Here is a 27,963-nt window from a genome sequence, read left to right on the forward strand (position 1 = left end):
ACTGAACTTAGGCAGGACTCTTCCAGAAAGTCAACGTTCATTCAGTTTGGTCATTGAAAAATCAGCTTCAGGCACCGAGTTCTCTTGAATGAGATGTGTGAAGTCTTTATTATCACAGAGATTCCTGAGGAATTTTGTTTTCAGTAGGGGATGGAGGTTTCACATCACAATAGCTGAAATCATGTCCATAAACCAGGTCCTTCTGGGAGACTTCATCTAAGCATGGCTCATGACCTGTGCCCGTGTTCCTCCTGTGGCTCTTCCCCAGGGATTTATGCAGGAGTTCTCTCATTCTCCGGTTCTCTTTGGATGTGGATTCCCAAATGATTTCAAGTTCCCCTTCAACTTTCCTAGAAAAAAAAATGAAGAGAAATCCTCATTTTGAAGGAGCTTTTCAGCAGTACACAACTACAGCATGTGGGTAAGCAGATTGCAGAGGCTATGGATGTAATACTTGAAATGAGCTGAGTGAAATCTGTTCTCATCTGCTTTTTAAATGGCCACTAAAGGTGATGGTGAGAGGGTGTGACTGGGGGGAAGAACGGGACCCATGCACTTGTGAAGTCCATACAAAAAAGCGGTGCCTGAGTGCCACTGTCCATCAAGCTGGGCTCCACCAGGAGGGCAGCTCTGTGCCCTGGCACGTGCAGGCTGCCCGGTCCCTTCTGCCAGCTGCCACTGGGGCTGAAAGCTTCTGATCAAACCCAGTGTCAGATGTGGGGCTCAGGTAATGCCTCGCTGTGCAGCTTGAAGAGAAGTGGTGCAGCAAAGATGATGGACAGCCCTTGAGGCACTGTCACCTTGTGGGCTGCTCTCTCTGACTGCCCAAGCATAAAGGAATGACTCACTTTGTGTGTTTTTTTGCAAGGAAAAGGTTACTTTTCAAACGTGGCAGCTGCCAGGATTTACTGATACAGGATGTTCAGCCACAGACTTTTTACTAAGTTCTCTTTGGCCAAGGATAAGTAAGTACTTGGGTTTCCTCTGACTCATCTCTGTGTATGTCAGAATACGAACTAGTAAGAAAATTGAGGTCATTTGACCTGGAAAACAAAGTCGTGGCATGGAAAATGAACAGCAAACCTGAATGCCCCAGGCTTCTCTGATACAGTCACTTCAAGCCACTAGCTGAAGCTCTGGATAAGAGGCAGTCTTCTACACAAAGCCTCCTCCCAGATTCTAAAACTGAGAAACAAATCAATACAAAACACCAATGTCTTGAGCTTAACTGCTGTCAGGCTCTTTTTCTGCCAAAGGGTGTACACTAGAAGCTGTCCCCTCAGCAGGTATTGTAGAGTCCTTGGTGAGCAGTAACACTGAGAGTGAGGTGGTGAAATGCAGCCCAAACACAGTGCTGGCTCATTCTGTCTTTTGCCTTATGGCTGGATATAGAGATAGAAGATGGACAGAAAAAGCTTGTAAGAAGATTATCCTGATACATATTGCTTAGAATGAACTTTTGGTGGAGGAGGAGATCATTAACCATCAAGAATGGATTTAAAGTAAAAGAAGGCAGATGAAAGCAGGATAGTTTCTAAGAGCAGCCCAAGCCTCTGCCCAGGCCTGTGCCAGGCTACGTTTCATGAGGTGGACCTTTCCATTTAGCTACACAAATAGTAGGTAGTAATCTCTCGCTTCTGAAATGTCAAAACTGAAGATGACTTTGTTCTCACAAAGGATGTTGTGAAACAACCTTAACCCAACGGCGAGCATCTAACACTAGCAGTTACTCAGCAATTGTTTCAAAACACTTTACAAAGGCCATTTTTCTTATCCTCAGCTGACATTTTGGGGGATGTGAGACACAAAGAGTGAAGCTACCTAATGGAACTCTTTCAACAAGCAGTCCCAAGTTTCACCCACTGGTTGACTCTGGCCCTTTGTATTGTGATGCTGAAAGGGAAAAGCTCCTGCTTCTTCTTGCCCCTTGACCCCAAACAGAGTCTGTGTGCAGACTGCACAGGACTATGTAAGTCTGGTTTACCCTCACTGCAGTGCAGAACATTGCATAGACTTTATTTCATCTGTGAAAACCAAGCTTTTTTTTTTTTTTTTAAGACTGCTTCATGGTTAATGCTTGGCTGAGCTTGACAGAGAAAACTGGAAGTAAGATGACGAAACTAAAGATCACTGAATTGTAGCTTAATGCCGTCAGCATGTCAGCATATGGATGCTCATTTTCAGTCCACAGGTTCAGCTCACTGGCAATGGCATCTGTTTTAGAGAAGTTCCAAGAGATCAGTTTTAGAAGCATCCATGTAGTTAAAATCACTTTAGTAGCAAGGAAACAGATGCCATTGGAGGTAGTGCTGTACCAGAATGTTTCTTGGAGAATGAATTTTTAAAGAGCAGAGAGCTGCAGAGCTGAAAGTGTTCTCTGGAAGGAGCAGCCACAGCACACTGCTGGCAAGGGAGTGCCCTGCGTTTCCCCTGGCTCTGCATGCAGCACAGCACAGCTGCTGGGAAGTGTCATCCTGCACTTAGAGCTCAGCTCTTCTTCAGGTGAGAAGTAGCAGCTGCAACCCAACTGTAGTTAGAGTGGGGTGGGGGGTTATCTGTGGGGTTTTTTGTTTTGTTTTAAAATTCTAACCTGATGAAAATAGAAGAGAGTCGACAGAGGGGTGCATGGGGGGGTGTTTATTCTTGCCAGTCACAACCTCCCTGCTACCTTAGGAACCTGGTTTACACAGCACAGCTGCTGGTGGGCTGTACTTTTCCTTGGATCTCATGCTCTGCTGGGCAATAGCCCTCACTACCTTTTTCTTGCATCTTTTCAGATCATGCCAGGAAATTCCTTCAGGCTCTGCAAACATAACCATCCCTGGCTGTGACTGTTGTGGTGCTGCCCTGCAGAGATGACAGGTGGGCAGGTAATCCTTGCTGCTCCCTTGTGCCTACAGCAGCTGCCTCATCTCTTCCAGCATGTCTTGCTCTAAACATAAAGCTAGATCCACACTCAGCAGTAATTGTGCCCTGTGTCCAGATATCTCTTGGCAGAGAGCCTTAAGTTCATTTTCACAAATGTAGTCTATTGTTACTGAAATGAGTATGCATAAAAACTCCATTCAATCTCTAACTTAGCTAAAATGCAAGGTTTTGTATCTTGGTGAGAATAAGTAAAAGGCCAATGCTATACTGTTGCTTGACAGACCTCACTGAAGACAGAGCCTTCTAGTGAACTCGGTACATTAAGCCTTCATCTCTGAGAGCCTTACCTGGGGCTGCTGGCTCAAGAACCAAACTTTCACCTGTCCTGTAACAGTTTATTTAAATCAGTCCTAGCAGAAGGATCAATTTTTATCACGGTTCCTATTTTATAGGTAACCTTACAGGTTAACACAGCTCCTCTCCCTCACCTGTGAACAGCTGTGAGGCTTTTCTAACAGTGACCCTCTTCTGAGGACAGGTCGAGGCAGTTTCATGACTAAGAGTTTCCAACCTGCACTTGACATCCAAAGTACAGGAGCTGCACCTATCTCCAAGTGCTGTTCTTCTGCAGAAGCCTAGGAAATGCATTGAGACCAAGACAAGGCCTAGGTAAGTGTCCTGTGGAACAAGACTTGAGGCGTTTATGAACCCAGCTATTGACCCAGAGCCACATTAACAGCTTTGGTTTTTATCTAAAACATGCAGTGTATTACATTTAAAGAAAGGCAGGAGGTAGTCACTGATAAGATTACTCTGTAAACAATAAAACTGTCATGGTTATCAGCTGCCTGCAGGCCAGAAACTGATTCTGCTTTCTTGTCTCTTGCTTCAGGCAAAAGGTTGCTGTGAATTTTCCCGAACAGGCTGCAATTACTGAGCAGGCTCTACAAAGCAGCTTTGAGGAAGGTAAAGTTTGTGTATCTTTAGAAGCTTTAAAAGCTGTTATTTATCAAAAGAACCATGCCATCTATATGCATTCCCTTTTGAAAACTAAGTGGAAAAAGTCTGTTCCCTCAGATGCAAAGGGTAAGCAGTATAGCCTCTAGCTTGTGCCCTCAGGTGAAAGGTGATGCAGAAGGGGAGAACATTTCAAAGTCACCTTGGTTATGTTTTATGAAGCCCACCTTACTTTGTATGTATATTTGTTAAAAAGAGAATGAGGAGGGAAGAAACAAAAAATGAAACAGCAGAAGAAGCTGGGCAGAGAGGAACCTAATGAGGTTCAACAAGGGTTAAGTGCAGTCTTTCATCTGGGAAGGAAGAATAAACTGCAGCAGTACAGGTTAGGAGGGGATCTGCTAGAGGGCAGCCCTGTGGAGAAGGACCTGGGAATGCTGATGTACAATAAGTTCTGCATGGGACAGCAATGTGCCCTGGTGGCCAAGAAGGCCAATGGGATCTTGGGGTGCATTAAGAGGAGTGTGTCTAGCAGATCCAGGGAGGTTCTCCTCCCCTTTTACTCTGCCCTGGTGAGATCTCACCCAGAATACTGTGTCCGATTCTGGACTCCCCAGTTCAAGAGGGACAGGGATCTGCTGGAGGGAATCCAATGGAGACCTACCAGGATGATTAAGGGACTGGAGCACGTGCCCTATGAGGAGAGGCCTAGAGCCCTGGGGCTGTTTAGTCTGGAGAAGAGGTGGTGAGAGGGGATTTTTAAGTATCTGAGTGCTGCGTGTCAAGAGGGGAGGGGACAGACTCTTCTCCATTGCACCCTGTGATAGGACAAAGGGTAATGGATATAAACTACATCGCAGGAGGTTCAACACAAGCAGGAACTTCTTCACTGTGAGGACCACAGAGCACTGGAACAGGCTCCCCAGAGAGGTTGTGGAGTCTCCTTCTCTGGAGACTTTCAAGACCCATCTAGATGTGTTCCTGTGCAACCTGTGCTAGATTCTATGGCCCTGCTCTGAGAGGGGGGCTGGACTTGATGATCTTGATGGTCCCTTCCAACCCCTAATATCCTGTGATCCTATGAATACTGCTACTGTGTCTAAACAAAGACTGTAATCTGCAGGAACATTTCTGGGTGTGCTGTACTAACAGGATCCTGCCCTGCCCTGGGCCAGGTTTGCTAGAGTCCTGCCCAGAGCAGTAAGATGGGGCTGTTCCTCTCTGATGCAGTGTCTCACTGAAACTCTGCTGTTTCCAGGCCTGAAGTGGCATTTTCCCTTGTTTTACATGAAAACTCACCACTACCAGTACAGAGAGATCATTGTGATGATCAGTAATTTCATGGCACTGGCCAAGTCAGGCTTAGTATGATTTCCTAACTCCTGAAGAGTCCTATTGCCACCAACCCTATGACAAATTCTCTTCCCATCCTTCTCACAGCAGAGTGCAGCAGCAGAATCCCCCTCTCCACCCCCTGGCCATGCTTGTTTTGATGCAGCCCAGGATGGGTTGACCTGGGCTGCAGGCCACACTGACAGCTAGAACTGTGGAATAAACAAAGTACTGCTTTCTCAATGCAGACTTCAGAGAGGAGAATGATGTTCACTGCACAATTCCCAGCTCCTCACACCTGTTTAATAGCACTGTATAAAGTAAGGGAGAGGCATTGTGCTGACATAAGGTAAATAATATCCAACCCTCTGTTTCTATTGTCATTATTTCACCTTGGCAGAGGTGACTTGCAAAATGACTGCTTAATTACCTCTCCTCAGCTGTAAGAAGTACCTGGACTGTACCTTACAGCTCTGGTAGAAAGCAAGAGCTTGGGCTGTCTAGAGCTGCATCCCCCATCCCTTTCACCTCCCAGATCTGACTAGGTGCTGTTGCCTGTGCCTGACCTTTTCTGCTGCAGCACTTCATCAAGGCTTTCCTGCTTGTCCTGCAGCAGACGCTGGAGGTGCTTCAGCTCTTGCTGGTACTGAGCAGCCTTCCCTGCAAACTCCTGCTCCTGCTCAGTCATTTTGAGACTGATATCTCCAAGCTTCCCAGCTGCTTTCTTTTTATATACCTGTAAGGATTAAAGAGAACAGCAAAAATGTGACTGTGTGTGAAGTAATGACAACTCACTACTCTCAAAAGCAATAGCCAGAGCTACTAAATCACAGTTGAATCTGCACACCAGTGCTGCCTTGACTGTGTCTGGTAGGTTGTTACAGGGTTTTTACCTATTTGTTCAGTTCATGATATTGCACTTGCACTTTCTTCTACACCTAAACCCAGTGTGGGCAATGAGTTCCATGCCAGGGCTTTGTCTTAGGAGTGAAAAGAACTAGCTGCAAAAACCAGGTTGGTTTCCAAGGGGCAAAAGCTACATTTTGCAGCACGTTGCTCACCTCGTCCACCATCACACTGGTCAATGCGTACCATGCAAAAGGGGCTTGGTTAATCTCAACACTGAGGAGAAGAGTGGCCTCATGTTTTAAAACGCCTTGAAGGTGGTGTTTTGTTTCCTAGCAGTGATGACCAAATATATTGGTTGAACTTCCAAGTGAAGGCAGCCTTCAGTGCCCAGTGACTTTGCACTCTGAAACAGCAGCCCCATTTCCTTACCCAAGCCCACAAGGAAATGAAAAATGCAGCTCGTGCATTGTCACACATTGCTGCATGCTGCTGCTCTCAACAAAAGCAACAGTAGGATCTAATATTAGCTTTTTACTCCTGATTATAAACAGAATGCTTAAACTATTACTGTGTCTGCAAGAATGTGATGTTTGATATAGGGTACAGGACAGACCTTTGGCAAGGAAGCATCGACTGCAAACTGTTTAGTGAAGCTTTGGAAATACTGCTATTAATGTCTTGCTAATGTAAAGTTTTATGTAAGGTGTTACCTATGAAGCTTTTTATCTTCATCTGAATCCCAGCAGGAAGACTGAGCATGTCTTGGAGGAGAGGAAAAAAAGGCATTTTCAGGTAGGTGCTGCAAGCTACGTAATCCCTTCCACAGACTGTTTTCTTTTTAGCTCTTGTAAAATCTGTTGTGTTGGAGTTTTACATTTTGGAGGTATTAGGATGGTGACAGTAACATAGAACATTAATTGTTCAATATTTAAGGCTGACTTCCACAACTTCTGTTTCCTAGCTTTTCCCTGTCAATTCTAAACCCATAATGTTAGAAGCCTGCAAGATCACATTACTCAACTTTTTACATTGCCATTGAGGTTCTCAAAATGCAGTGAGGTGCTTGTGCCTGTGATGTTTCTCTGAGCAGACAGTGGCTTAGAGCAAGCCTACAGGAAGTGCAGAGCACAGGAGAACTGCTGGATGTTCACCTCTCTGTGTCCCTACCAGCTCCAGCAAGGATCCTGCAGTGCTCCCATTAGGGCAGGTGCCTATAATTATTTCTAGGAACCAGAGAGAGCTTCCTTTTGGCACATAAAGAGCTGATAAAGAAAGCAGCTCCTGGTACTGCTGAAACCCATTTTGTTACCTAGTAGTCATTGATCATGCAGGAGCTGGAGCTCTGTTTCAAGCTGTGCTCTGCCCAAGCTGGTTCAAGCCTGGCTCCTGCACATCCCATAGCTGCCTCTGCTGGCTCAGCATCTGCTCTTTCCTGCCAGCTGCACCTGTCACATGCACAGAGAGGTTGCAAAATCCCAGGGGCACAGAGGGCAGAAAGGCACCATTGCTGACCTCATGAGACCTGGGCAGTAAACTGGACAGGAGGGATGTGTAGTTCTGATCTTTCTCCTGTGGCTGACTGTAGTGCAGTCTGTTGGAAATCATACAATCACAGAATGGCTCAGGTTGGAAGGGACCTCAGAGCTCATCTGATCCAACCTCCCCACCATGGGCAGGGACAGCTCTCAACTAGACTCAGCTGTTCAAGGCCTTATCCAGCCTGGCCTTGAACATGCCCAGGGAGGAGGCATCCTCAGCATCCCTGGGCAGCCTGTTCTAGAGTCTCACCACCCTCACACTGAAGAACTTCTTCCTCAGCTCCAGTCTAACCCTGCTTTGCCTCAGCTTTAAACCATTCCCCCCACCCTGGCCTGTCTCTAGACACCCTCCTGAGGAGTCCCTCCGCAGCCTTCCTGTAGGATCCCTTCAGGTACTGGAAGGCAGCTCTTAAGGTCTCCCCAGAGACTTCTCTTCTCCAGGCTGAACACCCCCAGCTCCCTCAGCCTAGCCTCACAGCAGAGGTGCTCCAGCCCTTGGTTTATCTTTGTGGCCCTCCTCTGGGCTCTCTCTAACAGCTCTGTGCCCTTATTATGCTGGGGACACCAGAACTGGACACAGTATGCAAGGTGGGGTCTCACAAAAGAATGCAGAAGCTATCTCAGCAGAACTTCATCAGGGTGAGTGAAGAGTGCCCAGATGCCTCCATATTTGCCTGTGGGAGCACACCCAGGCTGGGGTTCTTCTGGGCACACTGACAAACTGAGTTGCTGACACTTACAGGTATTTCAAGGCAGGTTACCACCTTTGAATTGTTCACAACAGCCTCCTATTAGTTTTGTCTCAAGTGAAGCAGCTAGCAGGCAACAGACTGGTGGAGATGACAATCTTCAGGAAGAGGGTGGTACCATACAGCTGGAAATGGTCTGTTTTCCTTTGCAGCTGCAAAGGGTAGTCTGCCCAAGATGATGGATCACAGGTACACAGCAAGTACTCATGCTGGCTACAGCAGCTGGTACTGAAGAGGACATAATTTACACTCTTCCAAAGTCATTTCAGGAGGCTGTACTCCTGGGCACTATAATCCTTTCACACCTCATGTACTGAATTAAAATCAAACTGGAGAATTTTGGACAGAGAACCAACAAATCATTTCTATAAGCACAGGCTCCGTGTGCTGCCCACAACACATGGAGTGATCTCATCCTAAGATTGTTGTTGAGGCACTGAGGCTATTTTTGTCAGTCATGAACATGCTTTTCTCTTACCTTTTACCAGCAAAAATTAGAACTGTCCCTTCCAAAAGAGAACAATGACCAGGGAAACTGTCTGTACAGAATATTACATAAGAGCCCTGTGATGGGTCCCCTGATGACAAGCACTGCATTGCTGGTCTGGTCAGGACTTGATTTCTGTTTCTTAAAACCTCTGTTCAGCTTCTGTGAAAAGGGTGTAGGTAAAATGTAGAGGCCCTTACATGCAAAAGCCACAGAAAGGGAAAAGGAAATGTCTGTTAGCTGAGGCTTGCTTTATGAGCACCACTAACATAAAACACTTTGCAAACCAATCCAATATGGTGAAATAAATTTAAAGCTGGAATTACCTGAAAATAACTTCATACAGGAATATTTCCTTATTCTTATCTCTATTCTTTAGCCTATTCTTATCTTATTCTACTTCTTCAACCTGTTTATTTCTTAGATCTCTCCTACCCTGAAGGCGGGGGGGGGGTATGATGAAGTATTCTGTTCCCATAAGGAACTCGATGCCTCAAGTTACCTTGTTTCATCTTCCCTCTGCAGTGAGACTTACACAAACCCCTGGTCTCCAAAGCAGCTTTTCCTAAGTAGGCCAGCCTGTTGAATGGCTGCTGCCCTGAGGCTGCCAGTGAAGAAGGGCTGTCACACCCAGCCTGGCTTCTTTCCTCCCCTAACAACTTCTGTAGTGCCTCTTTTCACACACACACCCTGTGCATCAGTCTTGGATGAGCTTGTGCCTTTTGAGATAGGAGGCCATGACTTCACCAAACAGTAGCAGGATACCCAGCTATGTCTAAAGAGTACAGGGTACAGGCTTCTGTTGAGGCACTTCAAGTAACTCAAACCTGTAGACTAGAAGTATGTTTCTCATCATAACCCCAGAGGTCTAATTCAGAGGATATAATTTCTATTTCTTATCTTGTATCTCACTGACATAGCTGAGGATGGCTACAAACCAAAGCAAACCAACCTTCTCTATGGTAAGAAGTAGCTAACGCACACATTCTTGACAGGTTTACCACCCCTCCAGAAAGATGAATGCAGTTTATATACTTTTATTGCTGGAGACAGACTACACCTAAATAGCTCAGGAGAGCTTTAGCCTGTAACCAACACAGGGCGGCCACCCTGTTTGTCATTTCCTGAAGCAGCTGACAGTGCTGTTCCTCTAGCTGACAGAATCAGGCTTCATGAGACTTTTATCTAGCTCACTTAACTAAGCAGCAAGTTTGTAGCCCTAAAGGAAGCTGCTGCTCAAGTTTCATGGAGGCAAACGTATCTTGCAAGTGAAGAACCCTTTCACCTTTTCACCTTCACCTCAGTTTTTAACAGCAGCACCTGAAAAAGCGTTGTGTGTAATGCAGCCTGTCCCATTTGAGGACCTGCATTACACATGGGGATCAAAAAAGTCTTGTGACTAAAGAGAACCAAACTAAAAGCCTGCCCACCTATTCAGATTTATGAGAATACTTCTTTTATATATAGAACAAAAGAATCTCCATAACTTTCCACAAATTGCTGCAGAGACCAAAGGAATAAAGCTTCTGTTTGAGCCAAGTGGATTACCTGACTGGAGGTGCTAAAGAAAGAGAGGTGTTTTCAGCAAAGACATCAACCATGCTAGCTTTTAGCAAAGGCCAGTTCATGTGGTAACCAAGAAGTACATGCTATTTTAAGGTGTTTTGGGACTGTTTGTGCTCTCTGCTTTACTAACAAAAAAAAAATAACCACAAAGACATTTTGCAAGTAGATTAGTCTTACTTTTGCTAATAGAAACAGTAATACTTAAGAACTTATTTACAGGCTGCCTTTTTCCTAGTTTCCATTAACAGCTGCTGGCTGAGAAGGACTTATTACAATTGTATTTGGCTTCGCCCCTAAAATGCACAGCATGTACAGTGTGTAAATACTCTTGTGTCGGTGTGAGCTGAAATTCCCCTCCCCACCAACAATAACCAGGCTAGCTCAGTCTGGAAGCAAATGAAAAGCTGTATTTACAAGCAGATGAAATGCAATGAATATGTACAAATATACAAAATTCACAACACTTACAAATATATACAATCAACAGAAAAGCACAACCAAGCTCCCTTTGCTTCCCCCCAAGGGGACCCTCCCAAAGGGGCCTCCCTCTCCCAGGAGCTTCCCCCCCAGACCCCCCTGGACAGAGAAGCAGAGTTTAGTTAGAGCAGAAAGTTGTTAACTTAGCTGCCAAGGTCAGTACATGTTATCTTCAGCCAGAAGAGAAGAAGAAACAGCAGCCAGACAGCCCAGCAACTGCCCCCACTGCAGAACGCAGAATGTGCAGAATGCCTACTTTGTTTTGGGTAATAGTTCTTAAGCATTTCTATCTATCCAATGGAAGTGTTTAGAACAATCGTTATTTTGCTTTCTTACACCCAATAGTGACTTATTTACATTCTTTCACTTTCTCTGTTCTGAACTTTGCAAGGAAAAATTAAAAAGACAGTTTCAAACCATCACAACTCTGTCTCCTCCAAGTTCTTCTCTGACCACTGGAGAAGTCACAGATGTATCAAATCGCAGAAAATCTGCATTTATGCAGTTAGGTGTTTCATGAAGGGTTCCTTGCAAATTCTAGTTGTTTTTCAGTTTATAGCTCTCTTTATATCTACAATTTGGCTTATTTTCTTTGTTGCTAATTCTGGGCTGTGTTGATCCTTACAGGGAAAGAGCAGAAGGAGCTGGTCTCTGATAGCATGGTGGGGCATCTTGGTGTCCTTTGATGCACGAATAGCAGCATAGGTCCTGAATAGCAAAGTGCAAGTATGGAGACTCTGCTTTAGGATAAACTGCACAAAGAGGACAAAACAGCTTCTTTGAAAGTGATAGCTGTTACTTATGTATTTAACCCAATATATCAGATATTATTCTCCTTCTTTTTGAGTTTACAGTAAAAACAATTATAGCAGCACCAAATACCTGGTGCTACACTGCAGTTACACACTATGCTTTGTATTTGTTGAGAGCTGTAAAGATCACCTGCAAGGTGTTCTGTAATTAAGCTAGATGTTCGAACAGCCTCTGAGCTTCTAAATCCCCTCCCCTGTGGCCATGTGGAAGTAATTGATGGTAACCGTACACTTAGGGTAGTTTTGTGTTCTTAATCTAATTGTAACAGACTTCAGCTTCAAGCACTAGCACAGCCTCGAAAAAGTAGGAGAGAGAAAAACTGTGTGACACTACAGAACAAAAATGAGCTACTACTGACGTGTGAATTACAACTTTTTACAAGTAGGCATAATTCTCTAGGCAATGATGTTGATGCAAAGACCTGGTGCCACACTATGTATAAACACAACAGAAAATGGTATTTGCGAAAGCTACAATGATGAATCATTTTGCTTTTCCAAAGCTATTTATAAAATGATTCATAAGTCTTTCACAAAAACACTGACACAGATAAACCACTGTTAGAAACACACATAGCATTTTGCTTAAAACACTGCTTACCTTCACTTTTTCTTCCAGTCTTCCTAAGCGTAGACTGCCTTCCACTATTTTGTTGAGAACACCTTGATTCTCATTCTCCAAGCACCTGGCCTGCAAACATGCAGTATATATAGCTAAATGTAATCACTACCTTAAAGGGTATACAAAATGCATACACTGTTTTGAGCACCAACAGTCTGAATAACCAAGATATAAAAAGAATCCTGAAAATTACTCTAATGGCTAATCAGTAATTTGTCAACTGACTCTGAATCCGATCTCATTAACAAAATAATACCTTGAAACAGTTTTATTCTGAAAGGATCACAGCATATGCAGCCACAGGAGAAGGCCCATGCAGACCACTACTTCAAGATTCAGAAGTGTATATAAAGAAATGTATGACTCTGTGCTACATTTCAGTATGTGTAGATTCGACAACTGAAGCCAATATCTGAAATCAGGTTAAAACATTATTTTAAACTTGCTCTATACTATTGTAGACCCTAAAGCTGATGTGAATTAAGGCTTAATTATGTTACTGCCAGAAACTGGGGTAGTTGCTTTTAACCACTCTTCTAGAAAATCACCTGTTGCTGTTCTTACCCTATTTGCAAAAGTCTGTTGAAATAAACAGCTAAATCTGACCCCCAAAATAATATCTTTCTTTTTTGATAATTCAGATGAACAGTAAGTTGTGCCAGTAGGATGGTAATTGTATAAAATATCAATTCAGTCATGTTAATTATTTAAAGATAATTACCAACAGAATAAGATGATCACGTTCCTGACCTATCTTCTCCACCAAACCAATAAGGTTTGTCAGATAGTGATGGGCTGTAACTTCTTTTTCCATTGCTTCCTCCAACTGCAGTTTCAAAAGACCTATTTTCTTCTTTAATCGCCTACAAAATTAAGAGAAAAATCAAAATCTTCAACTTAGGAATTAATAACAGCACTTGTATACCATGTGCAAATCAACTGGTAGAGTCTCAGACAATCGAATGTGCATTGGCTCAAAAGATCTGCAATGCCCAAAGTATTGTTGCCCACTTTTGGGGGCTGTTTTCCTGTACACCAGGTGTACAGGATGTACAGGTGTGTGAATAACGCCAATTCATGCAGCGGCTACCAGCTCACAGTTCTTAGGAATAGAACAGTAATGCTGTTTTTACTTTTTAAAGTGTTGTGAGCCCAGCTCGGTGCAGGAGCTCTACAAGAAGCAGAAGATGCTGTTTCCAGGTGAGTAGATGACTCATTCACATGGCTAACTGCTGGCATTAAAGACATATTCGTAACTCACACGTTGATGCACAGTGTGCATGGAAACACAAAGCTCAGCAAAACTGCTCAACAGCCAGGCCTCTAGGTATGACAAAGATGTGTTCAGGAAACACTTGGTCTGTAAGTGGTAGAAGTGGCAAGCTGCGGGATGTCAGTCTGTTTTTGTAGATATCCCTCTGTTGTTAGTAATTCCATGTAAACAAATGAGAAAGGGATGTGACCTGTTCGTCTTTTGTGTCGCTTCCATCTTGGCTTCCAGGATCTCCTTGTCAGCCATGAAGTTGTTTTTCTCCAAAAGCAGTTTCTTGTTCTGAGCTTGCAATGATGCCATTTTTCCCATCAGATCTTCCACCTCACAGTACTTTTTCTCCTGCTCCTGCTGTAAGTGGCTGCAAAAGCCAAGACCGCAGAACCACCCCATTATAGCCCTAGGTCACTGCAGAGTTGGGTCACAGTAAGACAGGCTGAAGATACATTGAGAGTGCTGTACGTTCAGTGCTGACATCAGAGCTCAATTATGAATTGAGCATAATACAAACCAAATTATTCAAATAATTCATTCTGACTGCACTTGAACTAGAATTTAAATAAATAAGCATTTCCTGTACAGTCCAAATGTATTCCCTTCCTTTTCTTTTTTTTTTTTCCCAAAGAAATTACTGTCAGTGCCAAAAACAAGGTCTGAGAACTTCCAGGAACGTGCAGTATCCTAAGGCTTACATAGTTACAGAATGTCTAAATATTACTCTGCAGACTGCTGCCTGGCAGCACTTTTCTGTTGTGCTGTTTCCCGGTACTTCCACATTGTAAAGACTGGACAAATTTAGTTTAGAATTTGAGGATCCTTCAGACATTTTCCCACAGATGAGACCAAAAGATTGAAAATGTTTTACAAACAGTGCTGACAGTACATAAATTGGACAAAAACACTAGTTTTAATGCTTCCTCTTCTGCTATTTAAAAAGGTACATTCAGCAGCATGTACTCCATGGTAGAAACACTTCCACTGCTGTCTCTAAATCTAGGATTTTCTTCTCTATTTTCAGTCGTCTATAAAAAGCAAGAGAGTATTTTTTAAATACTGCTCTACCTTTCATTTTGTACATGGGTGGTTACCTGGATAAAGTTTCCACCTGCCTCCTACCTACCCTAATGCAGCTTCACACAAATGCTTTGCAGAACAGTTTCTCTGCACACCATAAATAAGCTCATACCTTTTGAGATCATTCACTAAAGCAAAATGCTCCTCAGCTGCTATTCTGCTCTCCAGTTTGGCTTTCAACTCTTCACAAGTAGAACGCAAAGCTTCCAACTGCTTCTGGTACCCTGCTATCTCTTCTTCTTGACTCTGTTTCTTTTCTTCTAAGATTATTATCTGTTTCATCAATTTTGAAGCTTTTGGGAAGAAAAAACAACAAAACTAAGTACAGCAGAACTAATACAATCACTTAGAGAACCCCCAACTAAAGCAGTAATACCTGAGTTCCAGGTTGTTTGTAGGAGGAGCTGCTACCTTCTAAACACAGAAATTTTACATGCAGAAAGGAAGTACTTCTGAAACTAGGTAGCAGACAAGTAAAACATTTCAGAACTGGACTTTTTCACTTCAGGAAACTTTTCTCAACAGTGATTTGGGTTAATTACACATAATTAAGTATCTTTCAGAACATCCTAGTCTGTGAATTAAGATTGAATTTTTCTTTTTTAAACTTCAGTAAGAAATCTTACTTTCAGTTTTGGGGTTTTAAATTATAACACATTTGTTGTCTTTCTAATGTCCATTCAGAAGGCTATGTACAAGAAATATCCAGAGGAATCAATCATCAGAAAAATTGACCTTGGTTAGGAATAGCATTTACAGGCAGGAGAGGAATATCAAGTGTTCTGAATTCAACCTCTGAAAAAACAGCAATAGGTATTATTACTTACAGATGTATGTAAATGTAAGCAGTACCAAATCATAGAAGTGTAAAATCAAATACTGCTACCCAGAATTAACTGTAGGAACTGATAAGCATTGGTTACAAGGCAGATTAAAGACACCCTACAAATTCTAAAATTAATGTTCAAATAAGCAAAGAATACCTCATAAATGCCAACTTGTGAAGGTCAAAGTGCTCTTAGACTATGAAAATGAGAGTACTGCAGCTACCAATTGTCACCTTTTCAGAGGAAGCAAGTCACAATGAAGTGTACTGTTTAGTACCAATGGGTGATACTGACGTTTCTTTTCAGTGTCAATTGACAGCTAGAGATTGGTCTCACAGTAGTGTCACCTGCATCTACCAACACTTTGTAGGCATAACACAGGAGTAGCAAAAAAAAATCCCAAACCAGAAATAAAGAAGCCCACCAATTCAGCAAAAACCCCCACACCCAAACAAACCTGCAGTACCATCTTTGGTATAGTTCGAATGATTTGCAACTCAAGCACTTTACCTTCTTGCATGTGTTGTCTGTGACTGTCTTTTGCTTTAGCTTGTTGAATTTTGAGTTGCTCCCTCAACAGCCCATTTTCTTCCAAGACCAGTTTGGCATGAGTTTGCAGCTGCTGCCTGCAATGGTAACTGGCTTAAAAATCAAACATCATCCAAATATTAACTGACATCCAAAGAAGAAACACAACTGACTTCCAACAATGTAAACTTCTAAAATTATATTTGAAACCTTTAAAAGGCAAATAAAAAACCTTAACTGAAAGCAATGGCAGGACCCAGGGTAAGCTTACTAGAGATGTGAATTCACAACCCTCCATATAGTCAAATATTTTAAACATTATTTAAAATAATTTACATCTAAAGCAAAAATTCCCTATAGAAGAAAGGAAAAAAAAGTATGCATTAGAATTGTAGCATCATAGAATGGTTGAGGCTGCAAGGGATCTCTGGAGGTCATCCGGTCCAGTTCCTGTGCTCAACCAGGGACACCCAGAGGCTGTTCAGGACCACTTTCAGTTGTCTTTTGAATACCTCTAGGGATGGAGACTCTAGAACCAATCTGGACAGTGTGTTGCAGTGAAAAACTGCTTCCTTCTGTTCAGAGGGAAGCTCCTGTGTTTCAGCTTGTGTCCAACACATCTTGGTTGCTCCAGGGCAGCACTGAAAGGAGCCAGCCTCCCCTCAGTCCCAGATACACAACACCAAGCTACCCCCAAGCCTTCTCTGGGCAAAACAGTCCCAGCTCTCTGAGGCTGCTGCCAGCAGCACATTCTCCTCTTAGCAGAAGTATAAAAGGGGTGTAACCTGCAAGGTCTGGGACTGAATTACAGTTGGCTTCAGTTGCAAAACTGCACATGTACCATTTGATCTTTACTCTGGAATTATTTCAGTCATTGCAGATCAGCATTGCTCCAACAAGACAGAAATCGTAACTCTATTAGCTCTTCAGCAAAACTTGATTTGCTTAAGGAGAACAAACTTTTTCCTGAAGACCTGTAATCTTCAAAGTTTGCACCCAACAAGCAAAATTATGAGTAGCTTTTAAAGTAATTCCTAATCATGTAACTTGCCGTTCTGTAGGAGTAATACAGTTAACTTTATTTAATTGCTCATGCAGGTCTTCATTCTCCTTTACCAGCTCTTCAACTCGTACTCTAAAATTCTTCATTTCCTCCTGTAAAATAAAGGATGCCATGTGAAATTCTTTAGAGGTAAGGATTTGTTTCAATTTTCACATCATCAAAAAGGTTTATGGGTACTCATGGCTAAGTACCTTCTCATTCTTCTGTTAACAGCCAGTTCTCTCATCTATCATTCAGATGTGCATCCTTCTAAATTGCTTCCTCCATCCAGTAACATTAAGAATACTTCATATGTCTGAATTGAACGCATTTTTGCTAAGAGTTGTTTGAATTAAGCAAGGTGTAGATCCTCAAAATATGGATCAAAAACATGAATTCTGGAAATTACTAGATGGTACTATATGTTTTCAGTATGGATTACATGAAGATGGGTATGGTAGCATAGTACAGTGAATCTGCACTCATATAAAGCCCTCAGCATTTTCTGCTCATTTTATGGCTTAATAATTTGAGGGACATAAATTACTTTGGAAAACTATGGCAGTTCTGCACTGAAGCAGATCACCATTCTTCAAAGATTCAGTGACAAACCCCCCAAACTTTCTAAAGAGCAAAAAGAGCTGCCATTCCTTAGTACCCACTCCTTAGATATCTAGAAAGAAATATTCCTCTGCCACAAAATCCAAGCCTGTAACTGGAAGAGCAGCTATCCAGGGCACTGAGTCCCCACTGTGAGCGACTGTAGTAAATTTTTCTTACCACTGACTGTGTTTATGGTTTACTCTATTTAGAGAGCACAAGTCTTGTATCTCTCAGTGAAATGCTTGCTTTTGCATCTGTGAACAGCATGACAAAACCAAGCAAGCCAAGCAGGTAAAACAGCACAGTAACTGTGCATGGAAAAGTAAAACAAAGTAACATTTAATTTCAGGCAGAAAACTGCTCTGACAATTCCCTTCTACAAAATGTCAGTCTTTTATTTCTGCTGCCATGTATATTTTCTTTAAATGGCAACTTGCCTCATGTTCAAGATTTAAATCTTCCTTTTCTTTTATTCTATCTTCATATGCCAACAGAAGAGGTGACAAATACTTCATATCCAACTTAAAAACAAAACAAAAAAAACATGCAAATCAATTACAAACCATAATCTCATATTTTTTAGTTCCCCTGCTCTATATTACTAGTTTTAAAAGCTATTCAGGGTGTTTTGTATATGCCTTGCAAGGAGCAGGACTTATACATGCGCACAGACCACCATACACAGAATGATGCTGCGGAAGCACTTAATGGTGCCAGGTTAGGAGCAAGATGTGGAAAGGACAAGGCTAGATTACAAGCAGCTCTTACTTTTCACTATTTGCAGCACAGCATAATGTGGATGCAAACTGAGCACAAAATCAAACTGAAACTACAGTGAATACAGTTAATAATAATCAAATTTAGCCCAGATTCATTATTAAGTGGGAAAGGAATTTTTACACTCTGCAATCTGCATCTTTAAGTACATATATATATGTTTCTTGGGTATTATAGCTAAAAAAGCAGAGCAGAAGAAGGGCTTCCCTATTTCTGTATAGCTCTGAATAACACTGAGAAAGGAAAATTTAAGATTCAATTAGCGCTTCAAGGAGAAATTGCTTCACATACTACAAACTCATTCAGCTTCACACACTATTTGTCTTTTCCTTGCCAGGAATTTGTAGGCAGCTAGTGGACCTGTGACCACTCCTACCATCACACTCACTGAAAGGATGCTGTTTTCTTTTAGTAGCAGGTAAGCACGGAACAGGTAAGTGACAGTATTATATTACTTACCAGCCATGGTGGTGGTGGCCCTTTCATGGGTAAGCTTTTCCGTTTTAGATGCTAAAGTGGAGTTAAAAAAAATACTGAAATTGCTTTCTGCTTTCTAAAGCTCCTGTCTACTGCAGTCACAACTAACATCTAAAACAAGGTTATGTTTCTAATTACATTTGTCGCACTTGCAACATACACTCAAAGTTCAGCACCTTACTAATAGAGGTGAAAGCCTAACTCGTTACAGTTAGACTTCATGATGAACAGTTACTTCAAACTTCAGGAAAAGCCCTATGCCATTTGTAGACTTTGTGGCAAATCTGGAGAAAAAAGTCTTAAAAACTCAAAGGTGAATGAAAGGCAATGGGACATTTCAGATTCTTACCTCTTCTTGGGACAATGGCCTGAATTTAGTTTGATATCGACTTAATTCCACATTTAAGCGATGGACTGTCCTTTTCAAAGCATCGTTTTCATCTACCAGTTCTTGTGCTTGCTGTCTGAGAGAAAGCAATTCTGTAGCCTCCTCTATTAAAATAAATATCCAACAAGAAAGATGAATCAAAATTTAAGCAATGTTCACAACAATTTGTAAGCTAGAATCCTAAGAGAACTCTCACAATATTGTAATTGAATAATCCTGTGAGAAATTACTGACAAAACGCCATCAAATTTCAAACAGCCAAGTAATTGTTTTTTTCATGATCATCAAAGTATTCTCTGAGGAAATTTCTACAAATGTAATAAACACTGTTTAGAAAATAGTTCTGCATAGATACTTGTATGGATACCTATTGCAGGAACAGGGTGTGAGAAATCAGAAAAATCAAAGTAACTACAGAAGAGCTTCTGTGTTTCTCCCACCTTCTCTATGTGACTTCTCTGCATCTTCTTTAAGTCTTCTGTTTTCTTTTTCTAGTCTCTTCATCTTTAATTGCTGTTCTTCCATTTGATGTTTTGTTCCCTCAGATTGTTGGACCATAGCCTGGTATGCCTTGTTCAGACACCAGTTTTCTTGTTGCAGTTCTCTGAGCTTTTCTCTAGTCAGGTTTTCCCGTGCTTGCCTTGCCCGAGCAGACAGGTCTGCAGTGCCCAGTTAAATAGTGTTCAGACTTGGGTACAGGTTTCAGCAAGTTAGAATCCGTTTTTCCTAACACTAGCATTATGTACCAGCGATGCTTTCTAAGACACAAATCAGCTTATGGCTCCCAGAAGGTAAGGCCAGAGAGAATAAAAAAAAGTTCCCAACTTTTCTCTCAGACTGAAAACATTCCTTCCTTAAAGTGAAAATAAGGTGTCTGCAGTATCCTTCTCTCTAGCAGGGTGACAAGAGAGGTGAGACAAACATCCACTGCATTAAGCAAAGTGGCTATACCCTGCATGCACCACCCAGTGCTCCTGACCCCTTCCTGCATTAATGACCTGTGTTAATGAAAGCTTTGCCCCCTCCTTCCCACTGAACAGGCTTCAGTGATCTGTGACTGACTGCAGCTTTTTCAGGGACCTCACAAAGGTAAAATGTTAGGTCTGCACAGTGGGGAGTGTATTGTGGCATCAGTAATAATGATCCCATTCAAATGTTTATCTCCCTAGGGGGAGTGCTCATACAGCCCAAATACCTGGGGAGGGTGGAGGTTTCTTGAGAGTCAGATTCTCAGCTAATGGTTTCTCTTCCTAGTGAAGAAATAAAAAATGACACAATGTGCTGTAACAGTTACACTTGCTGAAGTGCTGTGAACAGCATCACTGCTGGAAAACTTAAACAGAACTTTCGAAGCAGTTTCTTTAATATCAACAAAATTTAAGGTTGGATTCACTACTGACATGAGGTGACTTGTAGTATACCCATCTTGGTATCGCTTTGTCACCACTGCCATCACTCACTTGTGGACACTTGAAACTGCTGACACTGTATTTAGTTGTCAGAGATGTACAGTTTTCAAAACAATTTTATGGCTTCAAAACAATTTAAAAAGCTTCCTCTCCAGACAGGATGGTCTTTAGAATAGTCAATTATGGTATGAGTTTTCAGTCCTCAACTGAGAATCAGCAAGGAAATTAAAATGTAAAATGCTTTTCAAGCATTTTGTTGAAGAACTTTGTTCTCCTTTTTCTGGTTAAAAAAACCAACAAAACCAACAAAACAAATGAAAACAAAAAGAAACTACAAAACCAACCTATTTTTTCTATTTTTATGAAACAGCATGAAGCTCTTGTAAGGATACGATGCCACGTAATTTATCATACCAAGACACTGATGACTAAATAAATCAAAACTCACCAAAAATTTGAAAAGAAAAACTATGTAGTCATGAACTATAAAAAACGAGAGAGATATTAACAATAGAAAAACACAGCATTTTTCTAAGTAATATTCCAGCAAAGTGACCCGATAAACTGAACTTTTGATATTCTTTTTCAAGTTTATGAAAACAGTCAGATGGGCCCAGATTGGAAAATTAGATACAAATCTGGCCAGGCTGAAAATTTGAAAATTATCAGTAAGAGCCATCTCTTGATATAACAAGGTATCTCCCACTCTGTTTCTTTCTTTCACACCAGGGAACCACAGAAGATACATGAAAACAAACCAGCCAACCAAACCCAACAAAAACCCAGTCTGCCTTTGCTATGGCCTGTTTACCTTTACAGTCTTATTTGGCAAAATACCATTCTTGTACTCCAAATGAAAAGGGTTCCCCAGTGGCAGTAAGTTAGTTTCCTTCTAAGTAAATTTTCTTCTTTTTCTGTAAACTATCAGCTGTTTTTTTTCAAAATGAGTCACAGATTATCCTTCATACAAGTCTTACCTTTAAATTCAAGCCAAGATGTTGGTCCTCTGCTAAGAAAAACACATCTTTCAGTCAGTTACAAACAAAAGCATTTGTAAGCCCTAATGCAATGGTCCAATGAAAGTACTTATTGCAAAGACATTATTTATGAAGCTTCATTCAGAGCTTAGGGTGACAGATGAGACTGATGATCATGTTCTGTCAGAATCTTCCTCTTAACGACCAGATATGAGAAGGTGTCAAGAACGATACAACTTGTGTAGAGAAGATGAACCATCCTAGTACCATGCCATTTGATTATATCAAAAACTGCTTACTTTGAGACATGGCATTTTGTTATCCATGAAAATGGCTGATTAGAAATGTTTTCTCCTACATCTTTATCTTTCTTCTTTTTTTAAACACTGCTAGTTCCTCCTTTTTCCTAATTTTTTTGAGCACAGTAAAGTCCAACAGCTTCCAAAGTGGATTGATTCTGGCACGCATCTCAACAGAAACGTAGTGCAGAATGACTGTACTAGACATCAGAGAGCACACGTTTTGTTTTGTTTTTTTTTTTTATTTCCTGGCTGATAGTGGATATTCAGGAGGTTCAGTCAGACAGCAAATACAGACCCATCTTCCCTTTCACACAGGTTTTTAACTTTCTGTAGCTACCAGAAATGGCAAAGTATTTAGGAGCATTTCTCTCATTGCCCTTTTCAAAATAAAGGAATGGATCATTAGCATATAGTATTATTTTATTAAAACTCCCCATTTTCGCCCACAGTATTAAAAGATACAGCATTTTGCCCTAAAGTGAATTTATTTACCTTCTAATTGGTTGTCTGACTCACCCAGCAGCACCTGAACCTCAGTTTCATGAGAAGACACTTCTTTCTCTTCAGCATTAGTACTAGGAGATGGTGGAAACTCTTCCTATGTGAAAATAAGATGAGCCTATCTAAATCATGGTAACACTGTAAAACAGCCCTTGTCTGATCTGTGTGAAACCTTTCCTGCACGCAGTCACAGAATTGTGCTCCAATATTTTAACATAATACATACTTTTTTTAGTTTAGGGCTCTGTAAATAAAATCTAAACTTTACCAGGATCAACTGGAGGTAGGAAACTGATAGACATTTAGTTCACAGGGCAAATACTGCCTGTCACTTTACTCAGTCACAGGAACCTGTGAAATTATCCCATGTTTGCTTGTTTGGTCATATCTCAACTTGCTCTTAATAAATGATCGATCGTTCCCCTACCACCTCACAGCACTGAAGGAGTCACCAATAATGTTTGACACTGTTTTCCTTGTTTGATTGCATAGCAGTGTCCCATATATTCCACTCACTCTTAGTTTCATTCCCTTTTCTCCTTTTGCAGATTACTATCTCCTGTCCTAGAGGTGTGTTCTGATTTCTTTCATATACATAGCGTTTTATTGCCTCTTCACTGTTTATTTACTTTTTCCTATCTGTTAAATTTTGCTGTCATGTTGGAGTGAATTTTAGATGTGCCTTAGGAGTATTGAGCTACTCGTTGCTGGGTAGACAATCCAAAACTGTAACACAGAAAAATCCATGGGTCTTCAAGGTAACAAGGTCACTGACTGATTCGGACTCTCCTTGTCTCCAAGGAGACGGGTCTCTGCTCATTAGCACAATACTGAATTGTTAACTAAACTTTCACCATTTCAAAGTAAAGTTCCAGTGCTTTTAGCAAATAATCTACTATTTATCATGCTCAACATAAAGTACTGGATATTTTACAAAACTAAATTATGCACAATAATTACACACGACACCACCGTTTTCTTACTAAGAAAAGACTCCTCATAATCAGATATGGTATCTGTGAGGATCAACAAACCAACCTAACTCACGCAGGAGTAAATGAACCACAAAGGCAAGCAAGCATCTAAAAAATGTCTGAGGAGTATGAAGAGAATGAAAAGCCTTAGAAATATTTAACATTTGCATTAATATGTTAAAACACCATGAAAAAATGAACACATTTGGAAATCCTACCTTTTTATTTTTGCAGGGAACAGCATAAATAGCATTGGTGCTACAGCTTTCTCCCCTTTTCTTATCACTCTGACAGCTGGATTCTGCCTGTTTATTAGTGTCTGAAACATAGGTATCCATGTCCTCATCCTCACCATCATCACCTGAGATTTCTGGAGACTGCAGAGAGGATCTGTCACTACCATCAAGTTTCCAGTCAGTGCTGTAAGTAGAAAGCAGTTTAAAATCTCTTTCAGTGTTGCTTACTCTTCCAAACAAACACTTAGTAGTAAGCCCATCAGTCTTACAATATATGTATCAAGTCCAAACAGCATCTAAGCTGGTCAGCTGCAAACAAGAAATCTAGCCTATGAGTATGCTTAAAACAGAACATTAACACTGGAGCTACATCTTCTCTACCTTAAAAAATACAAATGGCAGATTAGAGGTAGAAGGCTGCCAGTTCTACCAAAAAGAAGAGTCTGAAATAATTATCTAGCACAAAGAAAATATCTGACATGTAATTCAGATGCTTCCTCAGTGATTAGCTGTTTGTCTGATAGTCATTCGGCAGAAAAAATACTTGGTTTTACTTGTGACTGCTGCACAATCCAAATCTTCCTCTCTGAAGACTGTATGCATGACAGCGCTTTAGGGGAAACAGAGTAAGGACTGTGGACACTCAGACCCAGTTTAGGATGTGGTGAGAACAAAGTGGCTCTAACAGCAGGGGTCTTCTGTAATTCTTTGGTGAAATTATATCACTGACAGATTCTATTTATAAGAGAAGATTATCAAAACAAAGTATGCATTACCCCATCCTGAGCTCTGGGACTGTTGCATATGGTTCAAAACATTCTTGCTCCACATAGGTGGAATCACCTTCTGAAAGTGATCGCTGCCGAGGCTGAGGAATAGCAACAGTGCGCCCTGTTAGTGCTGCTGCAAAAACAGCTGCTGCTAGAGCAGATCTGGAAGCAAACAGATGGAAGAGAGCTGTGTGTTCTCTCTGTGCCACACTTTATAGTTTTTTGCATCACAAGATGTCCTCAAAGCTTCAGCAGAGCACAGTGTCCACAGTTAACAAAGTGCAAGTGCTAAGGGACTGGTTATCAACTGAAGTATGAACTCCCCAAGCAACATGCACAACTGGGCGAGCTACTGCAGCACAGCCATCCAATAGCATTCACAATTCACATGCAGGAAAGGCATGGAACGCACTTAGTTACATTCCAAAACTGACACTGAAAAGTCACAATCTTAGCATTTACTTTAGCCATAACCATACTACCTGGCACTGTTGAAAGTGTTCCACCTTCTGCTATTTTGTCTCACAGTTTCCATTATTCCCTACTCTGAACCTTCCACTGATGACTCTTACACCGGCACACTGCAAGCTAGGGCAAGCATAAGCAGACAGAAGTGTCTATTTGTTGAGTGCTGCAGACTATGCAGAAGGCTGAAGAGAAAACAAGTAGGAACAAAGATTTAAGGAGAGAAATGGTGAGGAGTGTAACAGGAATGACAACTGGAGGTCAAAAAAGGAAGATGAAATGAAATAGGGACATTACGGACACTAGAAAGACCATAGGAAACAACTAGAATCAAACTAAGCATAGAGGGGAAAAAAAACTGTAAGAAACTAGGAGTGAAAAGTAAATTTGTGTTTTCTCTTCATTGACCTTGCCTGTATAGCTAACTCAAATCCAGTCTAACAGAGTTTTATATGCCAGGTTTCCAAGCCCCTGCTTTTTTGAATACACAATAAAATGGCACAACAGTAATGTTTAACTGATGGTTTTCTAAGACATTTGTATTTCCTGACTCACAGTACTAGCAGTGACACAGTGCTGTACTTTACTGTAGTCAGATTTGAATGGCCCTAACTTTCAATAGTCCAATCATCTTTAATTGACTAAAATTTCTGCTAAGTTGCATAACCATAATGGTCATTGGCCTAACGATTTAGCATGGTTAGGAGAGAAATAGCTATCTTCCAAGTTCAAAGAGTGCTGCCCCAGTTCAAAACATATTTGTGTTTATACTGCAGCAAGGACATGCAACTCTTAAACAAGCTTTTCTAGTATGCTATTGTAGTTTATGAAGCACAAAAAAACCCCCAAACAACTCAAAACCTACCTGGGCCTTTCTGGAGAAGGGTTTGGACTACGAGGGGGAGGGGTGCGGGGAACTGCAGGTTTAGGAGCTATGGTAGCAGCAGGGACGAGGCCACGGGCTATATGTTTCTAAACAATTTAAAATAAAATTAGTTGACAATGACTTTAAGGATCACAATGAAAAAACCACAGAATTGAATATGCAGTAAAACTAACAATGAAAATAATATGAAAAAAACCAAAACCAATTACATGCAATGTAAACAGAAGACTTGAAATTGTTCCAAGTTTAACTCTTTAGCATGTACAAACAACTCCTAATGAAGGTCAGGAACATAATTTACATAAGATCCAGGAATGTAGGTTTTCTACTCACTACACTGCAATCTGAAAAAAATGGAACCTTAACTTGCTCAGCTGAAGTTTGTTTTTTTCCTGTATATATACAAAAAGGAGTACTAGAGAATTTTTTAAAAGGATTTCAGTCCTGCATCACTGTAACAGAATGTCCCTTTCTTGTCGAAAGAGTATGGCTGTCAGAAGAACCCTCAGCCATAGCAGTATGGCATGGAAGAACAAAACTATCAAGACAAAAGTCTTGCAGAGAAAAGTTCAACCTAGATTTTAAAAGTATTTATAAGTCCTAATCACTTTTAGTAGCAAACCCAATATTTTCTTTTTAAAAGGATAACATTAAATGCCAGCTCAGAAAAACTGGGACAATAGTTCCCTACAAGAAGTACTTTGAATGGCATCATACAATGCTTGTTGTTGGAAGGGAGCTCTGGAGACTGTCTACTCCAGGTTCGTGCTGAAAGGGAAGAGGGTTCCTTGGGATCCTATCCAGTCAGCTTTTGATTACCTCCAAGGGTAGAGCCTTCACAACCTCCCTGGGCAACCTGTTCCAGTGTTCAACCACCCTCACAGTATTTTTTATAATTTATTTTTGTGTTTTAAGTTGAATTTTCTGAGTTTAAATTTGTGCTCATTGCTTCTTGTTCTCTCTCTAGTCATCAGAAAATACTATGTATTAATGAAGTCCATCACCTTCAGACAGATGTTACTTTTTTAATGGAGTAAAAGAGGCTGAGTTTCTGCTACAGAGATCTTTCCCCCCCCCCCCCTTTCAATTATTTTTCAATTGTCTTCTCTACCAGGTTAACGACCAGGTAACCAGGAAATACTTCTGTCTTTATGGGTAGTCGCCTCAAGTAATTAAGTCATACATTACAAAGATTGTCTTTTTAGCTGGTTCTATCTTGTAAGTGCACTGCTTTCTAATATTCTAAGTCTGGTGTGCACATTTTGTTCGCTGAAGGCTGTTCACCCTGGGTGTTTTACTGTCATTACCAGGAAATACAGCTGGGCTAAAAGGACGCTTGTTGTCTCACAGTGTAAGTTAGACAACAGATCCATATGGTTTATTTTCATTCTAATAATAAAATCCTTCAATTACTTCCAGTCAGTTAGAAGATAATACTGCCCCGCTGCTGACGCTCCTACCACTCTTGGCTGCTCGAAGCTTTCGCTATGAACTTTTTTACCAGTTTACTTGAGGGCAGTGAATTTGTGCTTCGAGGATCACCTCAGCAAGCTCTGGAAGCAAGCGAGCTACACTTCAGCACTGGGGCCTCCAGCCTGCGCCTCTCTGGAGAAAAAGGAGTGCGGGAACACCTCACCTGTCCCGCCAAAGACAGGTGGTTTTGGAGCAGACGGGCAGGCCCGAGACTGAGCGAACGAAGAGCACCATTACCCGGCCTCCGGACACCTTTTCTGTGCCCAGGACTTAATTTTTCCCTGTCGGGCACGGCCCCCCGCGCCTCCCCCGCTAGCCCTGCCTCATGACCCGCCCTATCCGGAGCGGTACTCACGAAGGGGCCCTTCCGGCCTTTCCTGAAACTAAACGCCATCGAGAGCGGGCAGGGGGCCGCTTGCCAACGACTTTGTCGCCGCTGCGGAGGCTTTCCCGTCGTGACCCGCCAGGTAACAACTGCGCCACCGATTTGCTGCGGATTTGCGCTCAGCCAATCAACACTCGCCTTGCTCACCCTTCTCCCGGCCATAGCGACCTACCAGTGGTGAAACCCGCCCCATTCCGCTTCTTCACTCGCTCTCGGGCAGCAGAGTTCTGGCTTCCTATTGTTAGCCGCTGCTGTCACGGCTCTGAGGCGGGCTGTTCTCTGGTGTGGGGGTTGCGGAAGCTGCTTCTCGGACCGCGTCCGCTGTGTCCGGGCGGGTTCGGC

The 27,963-nt window shown here is 41.8% G+C and overlaps 1 protein-coding gene across 1 annotated transcript; it reads right to left on the bottom strand.

Moving 5' to 3' along the window:
* Positions 1 to 112: 112 nt before the first annotated feature.
* Positions 113 to 27,630, bottom strand: CEP89 (centrosomal protein 89). Its single transcript, XM_054389476.1, has 19 exons — positions 27,592 to 27,630; positions 25,743 to 25,849; positions 24,419 to 24,574; positions 23,625 to 23,826; positions 22,424 to 22,529; positions 21,630 to 21,658; positions 20,439 to 20,493; positions 19,684 to 19,902; positions 19,205 to 19,347; positions 18,838 to 18,888; positions 18,039 to 18,122; positions 17,004 to 17,111; positions 15,939 to 16,050; positions 14,714 to 14,894; positions 13,721 to 13,888; positions 12,979 to 13,120; positions 12,237 to 12,326; positions 5,724 to 5,893; positions 113 to 350 (listed from the first exon to the last, which is right to left on the bottom strand). The coding sequence occupies exons 1-19, from the start codon at positions 27,628 to 27,630 to the stop codon at positions 113 to 115; spliced, it is 2,400 nt and encodes a 799-aa protein (XP_054245451.1).
* Between the last annotated feature and the right edge of the window lie 333 nt (positions 27,631 to 27,963).

Source organism: Indicator indicator, chromosome 19 (genome assembly GCF_027791375.1).
Source record: "Indicator indicator isolate 239-I01 chromosome 19, UM_Iind_1.1, whole genome shotgun sequence".
Taxonomy (NCBI): Eukaryota; Metazoa; Chordata; class Aves; order Piciformes; family Indicatoridae; genus Indicator; species Indicator indicator.